This window comes from Rhyacophila brunnea, unplaced genomic scaffold, assembly GCF_057557595.1.
Source record: "Rhyacophila brunnea isolate RB1 unplaced genomic scaffold, BYU_Rbru_1.0 scaffold_7, whole genome shotgun sequence".
NCBI classification, from domain to species: Eukaryota; Metazoa; Arthropoda; class Insecta; order Trichoptera; family Rhyacophilidae; genus Rhyacophila; species Rhyacophila brunnea.
Genome location: NW_028233339.1, coordinates 6,998,809 through 7,011,933, shown reverse-complemented (window position 1 = coordinate 7,011,933; position 13,125 = coordinate 6,998,809). Strand labels below are relative to the sequence as shown.

General features: G+C 30.5%; 1 protein-coding gene across 1 annotated transcript in view; it reads right to left on the bottom strand.

Annotated features, from left to right (window-relative positions):
- Cht10 (Chitinase 10) overlaps positions 1-13,125 on the bottom strand; it is a 105,727-nt gene that overhangs the window by 79,942 nt on the left and 12,660 nt on the right. Inside the window, exon 2 of the mRNA XM_085957943.1 lies at positions 1,275-1,370. Coding sequence (XP_085814069.1) covers positions 1,275-1,292 — 18 coding nt within the window. The 5' untranslated portion in view covers positions 1,293-1,370. The remainder of the gene's footprint in view (positions 1-1,274; positions 1,371-13,125) is intronic.

The following is a 13,125-nucleotide window of genomic DNA, read 5'->3' as shown; positions in this document are numbered from 1 at the left end:
TCCGTCTGCCCATCAGTATGTTTATGTATTTAAAATTATTGATATAAAAATAGGTGGTAAATTACATTCAAATTATTTGTTCGAACTTTCCGTGATATTTTCTTTCCATATGAATCATAACTAAAGATTTAATGGTCATTTTAAAACTAATTTTATTGCATGCATTTAGCGACTGGCCTAAATACCAGTTAGTAATGAATTAGTCATATCACATAGAGAATGTGTTATAAAATTCTATCACTTTCCTCTATTCATAACATTCCTTGGCTTTATTTTCTTTTTCGTTTTCCTGCTTAATCCGGATGACTAACGAATGTGATCCTATGCCGAACTAACCTATCCTATAACCACAAAAACAATCACAAAGACACATTAACATTAATAATATCAATATTATAATATTATTTTCCCCAAATATAGCCTACCCGCGGTGGATGGGTGATATAATGACCGTTTCTGAAGCCATAAATCATAGACGTGAATCTCGCATCTGAAAAATTTACACGTTGCTTATTTGTTCAATTTGTGTTTGTATCCGATTGTATGCGATACGGTAGGCTTGGAAAGAGAAGCCTAAAACCATTGCCCATAATATTATAATCTATGTAATAAGACGACTTAAAAAATGGGATTCAAGTACATACATACAAATAGATTATTTTTAAAAATAAAAAAATATTTTTATCCCATGATTTTTATTTATAAGTTAATTCAGTCATAGACTAACATTATTTTATTCAGTTATTTGTCAGGCCGAGATATTGATGATCTAAATTCAGCGTAATATTGTGTTTTATAAATGTGGATAAATTATCTGATATTGTACTTAAGTCATTCGTCAGTATTTTAAATATATAAGTATTTTAAAATGTCTAGTTTTACGGATGAAATTGTAAATTGTTGTGGAACAGATACCGATGACGTAGATTTGGCGTACGTTGAGTGTAGGTATAAATTCTTAAGAAAATACGTCATAATTTAAACTCATCTATCAATTTTAGATCGTCAGTGAGCTATTCAAATTTCATCGATTTACTGTTTCGTTGTTATTTGTTTGTACCAATTCATCAGTAGCAATATCGTTTCGTCTTCTTATTTTCCGTAAGTATACCTAACAAGTGTGCTATTTTTCTTGATCTCTATAGTCTACCTCTTTCCAAAACCTTCCCGACTGATATAATATACCTACAGATAAACCAAAAACCGGAACAGAAGTCAAATTTAAATTAAATAAATGACATAGGTATATAATTTAGTTAGTAATATGCTCTTACTGCAAAATCTCGACCCATGACGAGTTTTGTGTGCTTGTATCACTGCATCGGGTCACGATCCTCTCTCCGACTGCAGCTGCAGGATATCAATAATATCTGTAAATAAAAAAATATTAATTAGCATGTTAGTTTTAAATATACATATTTAGGTATAGTATCTATATAAATGAAGGTAAAAATTGGTCCGATAAGTAAGTACATCGTTGGTATAACAACACGCACTGGTTTTATTACAAGTGAAGAGGGCTGTTGGTAAGCTGTTAAGATTTGAGATAAATAGTGCATACTAAACTTTGTCAGTCACACTTAGTTGTTGTCATTGGACTAAAAAATACAATTTGCAGATAGTGCTGGTTAGTTTTTAAAATACAATCAAACCACGTCTAAACCAAACCATAATAGTTTATGTGTACTATGGGCGATCCTACAAAAATAGTGCTCCTTTTTTCAGTCATACTTATTTGATTTCGTTGAATTAAGAATACATATCACAGATGGTGCTGGTTAGTTTTTTTAAATTCATTAAGCCCTGCCCAACCACACCATAATCGATGACAAATATTCACATGTCTATAAAATATTTAAAATTATGTATTGGCGTAATTTTAGATATTTTATAGATAAACGATCATTTTTAGACTATTTTCTACTATGGCTTAGATTAGCTAGGGCTTCATTGATTTTTAAAAACTAAAACTACAATATAATCTACATATTGTAGTCTTAGTTCAATGAAAACAAATACGCTTGACTAAGGTATGTTAGAGTGCACTGTTTATGTCGAATCTTAACAGTCTACCTCCACCCTTCGCCACTGCTTATTACTATAGGTACAATAATAATTTGAAAACATCTCATTCATACTATACACACTAGAAAAAACCATTGTGTTGTAAAAAAAAAAAAAAAACGACACCCGATAGGACTTGACTCTGTATCTGCTGAATTCGCGCCAGTATGCTTTTCTAAATAAGCTATGGGCATCTTAATTAATTACGACGATTTTAACTAGTAGTTTTTACATGAAATGTTTATCGAATTGCGTTATAATATTGGCTATCGGTTTCAGTATATTAAAGTTAATTAATTCCTTAATTACTAACCGACGTCGCGGATTACTTAATTAATTAGTTTTTACAACGTGTAAAATTAAACCAACGTACGCGCCAAGGCATGGCCGCGTCAAATTTCATATTTATGAATCAAAAAAGTTCAGATGCTTCTGAATTTTCACGCAATAATTGGTACTTGCATGGCGGTGTGCATGCGCAGTAGAACGCACAGTGGCGAACCTGCCGGAAGAAAAACTAACTACACCGCATAGAATATAACTTTGGCATTTTTTTCCGATTATCTACGAACTTGTCCGAATATGTCTGAATCTGTCAGATAACACTATACGACAACAACATAGCGTCTCGCTTACGCTTGAAGAATGAGATTGGAGAGACAGTCATTACTTTTACGTGTGAACAGTTATTATCGCGATAGTTTAAATTAAACTCTATTGGTGCAGTAAATTCATGCATATTGTGTACAGGCGCTATAAGAATATAGGCTAATACGTTGTAAAAATAAAAATGTGATCCAACACAATACTTATTATGTATTATTGTCATTAGGTACCTCTTATTTTTATATGTCAATTAGTATATTATAATCTAGTTTTCGATTTTCTTTTATTTGAACACTACAAATTACATAATATATTATTTGCATCAGTCATTGTATAAAATAACTTGTTTTAGTTGGGCATGTTATATTAATGCACGTCGTTTTTATTTTGGTTCAGTTCTGTAGAATACATCTCAAAGAATAATCTTGTCACAAATAAAACTGCAACACTTAACCTGCAGCTAATTATTATAAAATGGGTTATCACTTGGTGTACCTACACGAAAATATTATGTAGATATTGTCTCTGCGATACGTCTTTCATCTCTTCATATCTCTCCATTGAAATAGGTTTTTATTTTAAATTTTATTATATTATCAACAATACAAAAAATCAAAATTCAATGCTTTATTTCGAAAACGTTACAAGTCTGAAGTCATAATTGTGTTTTAGTCAAAATAGTGAAAACAAAGAATCCTATATAAAAATAAATAGGTAAGTATTGAAAAGTTTTATGTAACATATATTATTTTATATTAAGTAAATGTTAACTGTTGTCTTCAAAAAACTACAAAAAAGTTGCTTTACATTTGTGTATTTAGGTAATATGAACATTTTTGTAATTTATGTCACTGTTGTTTTAAATGTGACATGTAACCAATGACATTCTTAATGGACAACGCACTCAGTACAGTAGCTAGCAAGTAAATTCGACGAATCGCGATATTTGCACGTGTATAGGTAGACGTCACGTGACAAAATTTTGCGATTTCCATTATGCGATATCACGCATTGAAAATTTATAGCAATATCACCTTTATTGTAATGGCGTTAGAACAGTGTTTCTCGTCAATGTTCATTTGAGCGAGCGATATTGATATTAAAATATGAATTATGCCATTCGGCAGACTCGACAAAAAGCATCGAGAATTTATAGCAATATCACCTTTATTGTAATGGCGTTAGAACAGATTACGCCAATCGGTAGACATGACAAAAAAGTGAGTGTCATTTTTTTTCCAGATGCTTCGTCCATATTAATGTCATTGCATGTAACGTTTTCGAAATACAGCATTAAATTACATCATTGTTAACATTACTCTAGTCACTATGTTCAATTAGCTTTGGTTTGTCCAATAAAAATACTAATAAATATTTACTGTTTCAATTACCACTTCCGTTTTTATTGTTTTTAAATTTATGAATGAATTTTGAAACAAACGTCTTGACTCCTGAGTCATTTACGTAATAATATAAACACTTGCCAATTAATATAATTAAGATTTTGCCTGTACGATAATACATACCGCAAACCGCAAAAAAAATTGAAAGAGATAGCCAAATTTTAAACAAATACAAACAAGATAAATGTGTGACTACGACAAAACTACTTGTTTACGTAATCATTTGTATTCAAAACTGGTCATAAATATTTTTTATTGATTCTCTTTGCATAAAAGTTACTGTTACAGGAATAAATTACATGATTAATAAGACATTTTTGTTTATAAATACTTAATATTATTGAAATTTCATCGGTCATTGAATATAATGAGACAATACGGGGTATTTTTACCGTTCCACATATCTTAGGTAAACAAGTATGTAATATAAAATAATTTTAAATAAAATTGTCTCCCGAACTGCACTGACTAGATATCATCTCAGAGTTAAATGAATTAATTATAATAATATTATCTATTAATATGAAAATGTCCTATACATTATATATTATTACTTATTTAAAATTATACCGTTTGAATTTATTTATTTATTCAATAATAAATATTGATGCATTACAATTTTGGCCAATTCGACATTTTTATAATAAGATTTAATGTTTATTATGATTTTATGGTTTTGAAAAAATTTGCATAGCTAGAAATATTAGGTGTCTATGCAAAAATCATGCAGGGGCTCAGTGTTTTAAAAGAAAGTAATTTTTGTCTAAAATCGAAGTCAAGAGCTCTTCCTTTAAAAAAATCTCTAACATAATCAGCTTTTCTACACATTGTTCTCTATCCAAAAGCGTTTTTTAGCCTTCCTTTAATTTTATTTTCAGACTACCCTTTGTAAAAATAGTACTTTCATGTTTTTTATTCGTTCAAATATTCATAATCAGGTATTTAAATTTTTGAAAAACATTTATTTAAAACTACACAAAAAACCATATTTATGTATTGTTTATAGAGAAATGTTCTGTAATATGACTTATCTACTTTTCTGATTTTTTTCATCATTTCTATTCTTTAGTCACTTTAGTGTATTAACCCGGACGATTACCAGCCATGAACAATTTTCACGTGCAAAGACTTACAAACTAATACCCCGTTTACACATGAATGGACTTACTGCTGGCAGTACATATTATCGCAGCCATAACAAAAAAATCTACGTGTAAACATGAACTATCATGTAAGTTGCAAGATTGCATGCATGAATCAAAAAAGTTCAGAAGCTTCTAAATTTATGTCTGCGCCTGCGTATAAAAATGAACTACATCGCGCAGAGTCATTTTGAGGTTAACCGATTTTCACAACCTGTCAAATAGTAGCGTAAAATGGCAACATTGCGTCTCGCTTACTCTTACAGAACGGCATTGGCGAGACAGTCAGTACTTTTACGTGTAAACATTTCGCACCGTGAGTGTAAAACCAAGGCATCTGCAAATTTTGCAAATTTCGAGATTAAATGCAAAACAACTGCAAAAGTCGTGAACTTGATAGTGTAAAAGTGAATTAACTGAAAGAACATGCAATATAATATAGATATAAACCAAATATTATAGTTTTTTTTTTAGAAACTCTATTTCTCCCAACAAAACGAAGACTTCAAACCCTAATATATCCAAAATAAATATGTCTTTCGCAGTTACCTTGGTTTTACACTCACAGTGCGATTTATTATTTCGATAGTTTAAAATACATACTATTGCTGCAACTAAATAAATGCATGCACGTATACAGACGCTATTATTCAAATAAAACGAAATATTGTTGAAAATTATTTATCAGTCTGTCATTAGAAAACGACGGTTGTCTTTTAATTGATCATTTTGTTTCAATAAAAATACTATTGAAATTCAAATATCTCATTTAGCCTAATTCGCACATACAGTAAATAAAATTTGTGAATTCATTTAATAAATTTTAGATATATATCGCATAAATGAGAGATAAAAGATAATATTTTTTGTCCTGTGATCAAATTGTCCGCGGCGTGATCCATAAACCTCAGTTAGCTCAGGCATAATTCTAAGATAGTCAGTATAACAATTCACCAAAAAACCAGTCGGAATAAAGTTATTTATAATGATCGAATGCAAATTAAAATATCATATCATCGGAAGAGACCTTGATAAAAAAAATATACGACATGTTAAAATAGAGTGTGTATATCAGATGATCGAATCTGAAACGAGTTATATGGTTAGCAAATAAAATGAGATCAGTGACTGCGATTACGATTAAAATACATCGTAAATATTCGTGGAGTTCGGCAAATCAATCAACTCCATAAAACGTGACATAATATGAAATCGAGCACTTCTAATAATATGACATAAATTTAATAATAAGTCACGTATCTATTAATTAAAATAAAGCACAATATAGTATAATACTTATTCCACATAACAAACCTGTCAAACAATAGAAAAACCTGTCTTAATAATGATCAACTCCGATCCTAAGAAGATGATATTATGGGCCTCCATAAAGAGGAGGTTTGTATTAACAGATTTTTGTTTTTACGTGAAATGGGCGTTAAAAACTTGCTCAACTTAGTAGGTTCCGTGTCCGGAAATTTGTACGTATGCGGTTGGCCGTAACACAGTTCATCGTGAGATGTTGTGTCGGAAATACATGGCCTTGCCTAAATAATCTACTTAAAAAATACATATGTAATAAAAACTACCATAATACGAGGGAAAGACAGAAGAAAATAGGTAGGTACGAAAATTAGAAATACAATCATACAGTATATAATTTATATAAAATTCTGACAGGTTCTCGAATCAAGTCGTATAGGTATATCAAATATCTGATTAAAATGACGGCGTTATTATCAATCATTTGATACCAATAAATAGCAAAATATTATTGTTCTTTAATTATTGAATCTAATAAAATTACAGTCTGCAATGTGAATCTCTTTCCGGTAAGACTGCTCACGGTAAACTGTATTACGGTGAAATTTAATGCGTACAATTTACATATAACCAGTAGGTCCATACTCTGACACACTGAAAAACAATATGTGTATTTGCCAGACCCAGTATTCTACCTCAGACCCTCGACATTATAAGCCGAAGCGTTAGCCGCTCGGTCATCGTGTTCTAAACGTTGTAAAATTATTTGGAATAATTATATAGAGTTTAATAAAATTAAGACAATGTATTTCCACCAAGAATAAATCTACAGCATCTTACAATAAATCTAACTTCCATAAATTTTTAAGAATACAATATTTTTACATATCGTTTAAAAAAGAGCACAGTCCGTATGAATGTTGTAGCAAAGTTGTTGTTGACTAGCAATTAGGCATGCGATAGATGTGCTCAAATCCCACCCAGATAAACGATATAAATTTAATAGCATTGCTTAGCATACATTTAATATATTTATGGTTCTGCTAATTAAAGTAAATAATCTTACTACTCCCGGTAGGAAGTGTGACTACTAACAAATCGATTAAAAACATAGTTTTGTACTTCGATTGCTTATGAATAATGTCCTTTATACTATATTTTAATTAGTTAATTTAGTATAGCAGTGTCAGATTATAATATTAAATTTGTCATTTCTTTGGGTACACAAAGTATATCGTGAAAATTTCAGAATGGAGACGAAGGTTTGCAATAGAGGTCGCACAAGCTTTTGAAATTGCAATAGTCACCACAGAACCACCATAAAAACCTGTCCGATCGACGAACTTATAAAGAACATACCATCGTTTCCATTGCAAAATTGTGTATCTGCGAAAAATGCGTTTTTTGACATTTTTGTATAATTAAAACCGCAAAAATCGCCTTCACACACATGCAAAATAACACAATTTACAAGAATTGCATTTTCATTGAAATTATGAAAACCTTTTTTGAATTGATTCAAGTGCCATACATTTTTTAAACTGTTTCTATGCTCCTCTGAAAACTTGAGACTTTGCAGATATACAATTTTGTAATTGAAACGACGATATATGACTTGATAACACCACATATATTATATACCTACTACTAGAAAAAATGGCATTTGTTTCAAGTTATATAATAATATGTTCAATATATGGAATGTTACATTCTCAGATTTTGTGAATCATTCGTTGAATAAAAATAAATGATTTATTGAAAATTGTAAGCAAATAAAAAAAGACGTTATAAGTAAATATTTGGCGAGAGCCGGGCGTCGGTTAGTAATTAAGGCAATTAATATTCTTTAATTTAAAACACAAAAACGAATAGTCAATAATAACGCAATTTGATAAGGATTTCATATGGGTCTACTAGTTTAAATTATCGTACTTAAGTAAGAAGCCTGTATCTTAATTGGTTAAAGCATATTGGCGCGTTACCAGTAGATATACGGATTCAAATCCCGGCAGGCGTCGTATTTTTTTAAATATATGATTTCAAATTATGTATGTTGAATATATGGAATATTATTATATTACATTCTCAAATCTTGTGAATTTAAGGGGTTTAAACCAATATCAATTTTGACTGGCATAGCATATCATATTATTATTATAACCATTTTTATAGCAAATTTGAATTTGTAAGAACTACACATTGATCATAATTATTGAGACACCTGTATATTTAAAAAAAATTGTCTTAAGTGAAACGTGAATATATGCCCTGGGAATTGGTTTCATTAAAAATCAACAAATTCATAATTATGTGGCATATCATTGTCTTGGGATAACCCCTTCAATTATTCGTTGAATGAAAGAAATAGTTTATTAAAACTTATAAATATTGACAGAATTATAGAGAATTGACAGCGAAGAACTAGGAACCGATAAGTAGGGATGAAGCCATAAGACGCTTTTATAAAGCAATGGATTAATCTTGTAAACTTTTTTGGAACACATTCGAATAAATTTAAAATATTGGCAAAACTGCGCGTGAAAATTTACTTTTTTGCTAAGTAACCATTTAGTGTCGATGGACTGCTTGTTTGCGGTTGGATTTTTTTCGTGCAACGATATGTCACTCTGATTAATTTGTACCAGTCGGAATTCGTGCGAAGAATCACTCAGAGAATGTATTCCGGCAAGTTTTTAGGGCGAGCCCAACTTACCCGTTATCGATGTGTTTACACGCCCATTACCAACCACGAACACACGTCTCCAATCATAAATTAATGACCAAAATGTATTACCGCAACAAGCGTTGCTGGCCCATTATTTTTTATGGTTTTTAAATGAAGTTTTCTAATAATTCTTCGATTGTTAATTTGAGATACTTATTATATCTTTAATATCATTCAGAAAATGGGTGTATACCAGGGAACTCAGAAATAATGGGAACTGAAATACCCAACGGGTAAGGCGATAGCAGGTAACCGTCTCGAGTAAGGAAGAATCCGGGTTAAACTTACACACGTGTCAAGAATACGTTGTACATCTAATACTGAAAACTGCTCTCGGTTTATGCATTTACGCTCATTTAATGTTGGTGTATTACACACACTATTGCACGTGCATAATGCGTGCTTCATTTTCGTAGGACACTCACACATTAAAAAACCCTGCTTCAACGTGCGGCGTATTGAATATAGCCAATCGGTATTCTATTTATTATCTGTTCTGTGGTGTATACTATAAACGGCGACCGCGGGAGGTAGGTTGTTAAGATCCGCCATAAATTGTGCACAATAAACTTTGTCAGTCATACGTTTTTTTTTCATTGACATAATACTACAATTTACAGATGGTGATGGTTAGTTTTTAAAAATCAATTAAACCCTGACTTACCAAACCATAACCATAGTAGCCGCACGGTTTAAGCGTCGGCCTATAGTGTCGTGGGTCCCAGGTTCGAATCCTGGGTCTGACAAATACACATATTGTTTTTCAATTTGTGTTTGAGTCAGAGTATGGACCTAATAGGTTGAGCATGTGTCTGACATCCCTTTCTCGTACAATCAAAATCTGTTAATACAAACCTCCACTCTGTGGAGGCCCATAATATGATCTTATAAAGATCGGACTTGATCGAAAAAAACCAAACTATAATAGATAATAGTCAAAAAATACTCGTCTATCTATAAAATATCTAAAATTATGCAATTAAATCATACAAACTTTGAATATTTTATAGATAGATTTATATTTCTTATGTATTATAGTTTGGTTTAGGCAGGGCTTAATGAATTTAAAAAAATGAACCAACAATATGTGTAATATGTATTCTTAATCCAACGAAAACATACAATTATGAATGAAAAAATGTACACAATTTTGTCGTATCGCCCAAAAATATACCAAAACTATTATATATTTGGTTTAGGCAGAGTTCAATTGATTTTTATAAACTAACCAATACAATCTGTAAATTGTAGTCTTAGTTCAATAATAACAAATACGTAATATGACTAACAAAGTTTAATGTACACTATTTATGACGGATCTTAACAGCCTGCCTCCACCCTTCGCTACTGGTTTATATCCTAAATCATCTGTCGATATAAACAACTCAAATTATTATCGTGCAATCAACAAAAACAAATCGATTTAAAACCATTATAATAGAGTTCTGTTTCATAAGCACAAATTCATTAATTTCCAGAAAATCGCACAATCGTCAAACGAATCGTGGAAAATTCCTCGTAAAAAAAATCTCACGTGGTGTCTACCAACGATCGATCTGTCATAAATATGTCATTTTGCATAAATGCGACTTTTTTCTTTGCGTTTTGTCGCGGTATCCACATAACATTTTAATATGTGCATCTTTATCAATTACCAAAAATGCAATCTAATAATTGATATGAGTCCCAAGTAGGGATTCCAATCCCGGGATCCCGAGTTATTTTCGATACCTATGAATCCCAGGATTGATAAACATAATCCCGAAACATTCGGAATTGATCAATTTTTATGGAAAATAAAATAAAAACGAAAATATAACAGAAAAAATACTTTTAATAACAAATAACTACATTATAAATAAACTGAGTTTGAATGAAGTTTGATTTATACCCATGTGTAAGTTGACGATTCGTTTTATTTTTTCACATAAATTAATAAAAATGAGAAAGATTGGAAAAAAACAATGCTTCGCACTATTAACAAAGTAATTCCATCATGATCTCATACGTTTTACGGCAGTTTCACATTTGGCTGACTAATTGGATTTATAAAGCGGAAAGGCTATAATTACACCATGATTTGCTTTACTATTTTAAATCTCGCTAACCCATTCATTAAGTCTTTACTATCAGAAACAGCAATCTCATATTAAATTCACTTTATTATTTATATTACAATATTATTTACTCCATTAAACTTATGTATTTCCAAGATTTAACGTATACAATATTAACAATAAATGTCTTAAATAGTATAAATTATATTAAATTTATTTTTGACCGATTTTATCAATGTTATTTGTAAATATGAAATTTTTATATTAACAATGGAAAAAATGGCAATCCCGGGATTGTCAAATTGTAATCCCGAATTCCCGGGATCAGAATTTTGGCTCGGGATTGGATTCCCTAGTCCCAAGCGTGGCACCTGAATGTTTTTATAATGATTTACACATTTGAAAAAAAATATCATGAAAATTAGGATAGAAATATTTTCACTCTTATACAGTGTATTATTGACATATTTAATATGATGGCAATATCGGAGGAAACTAACTGACAGAAGCCTCTAGCTAGAGGAAGCGATTAAGGCATATTTTTGTATAGATATTATAATTTATTGCTCGTGAAAACTAATAAATTAACCACTGCATATTCTGCAATAACATTCTAAAAAGGAACAATATTCAAAATAAATTATCTTCTCATTATTTGACAGTTTAAATACGTTCATAATAATTCCGATCTTTACTCAAAATCCCCGAATAAAATAATTGTAATATTTTTCTATCAAAAGTTTACAACCATGAAAGTGAGATTCATTTCTGTTTAGAATTGTATTCAAAATCGAATTCAGGTTGACTACGGTTATTTCGGATACTAGACATTTTTTATTAATCCGATAATTTGTGTCAACAAAAACATCGTTTCACAAACTTTATGCATATGATAGCGATTGAACGTTTCAAATACAAAATAAGCCAAATATTTTTTTTCTTTGTGTTAATTTTTTGTAATATAAACAAACCCAACCTAACCTAACATAACCTAATCTAACCTAACTCAAACTTAGTGTGTTATAATGATGCATTCAAATGTATGAAAATATCAAACTTTAAATTAAGAAGAAAAATGGTAATTAGGACACGAGCTATTATATTTTTTTTTTTACGAAAACAGTTTATTCCATGTAGACAATTATAATAAATACCTTTTTCTGTCGGTGCATACATTTTGATACACCATTATCATAAACTAAGATTATATGAGGTAATATTAGATTGGGGTATGTTAGATTAGGTTAGGTTAGGTTAAGTTAAGTTAGGTTTGGTCTAAAAATAAAGTTGTAAAATCTCATGTCCACCTCTGCGGCACATTTACCACAATAATTATTGGATCGAAAAGCATCTCCCCCGACAGTAAAAAGTATTTAATATAATTTGTCTACGTGAGATAAACTGATAATGGTAAAAAAAATGTTCACGTGGTCATCTGCAGCACTACCAGAAATATTTTTATTAGAAAATATTCACTCTTTAAAACACACTATGGGTATGTAAATGCATTATAATATTACAGACATAAAATTTCAAAAAAAAAACAATTAAGTACGTATATGTAGATACACCAAATGTGTATAAGAAGAGTGTTTAAATTCTATGGATTAGTATTTATTTTACAACTTGTTATCACCATGACATATTAAGAAAATACTGACCTTGCTTAGATACATAAACTGGACGCAAAAAAAACACTCTTTGTTTATAATAAAACTGCAGCAAACAAAATACTAACTCACGTGTGGGCGCTGAAGTTACAACTGAAATTGGCCTGAAAAGCGGATGTGCGTCAAGTGTTTTGGCGGTAAACTGTCGTATGAATCACTTAATATTATTCTCACTCTACCACATCGGCACTAGGT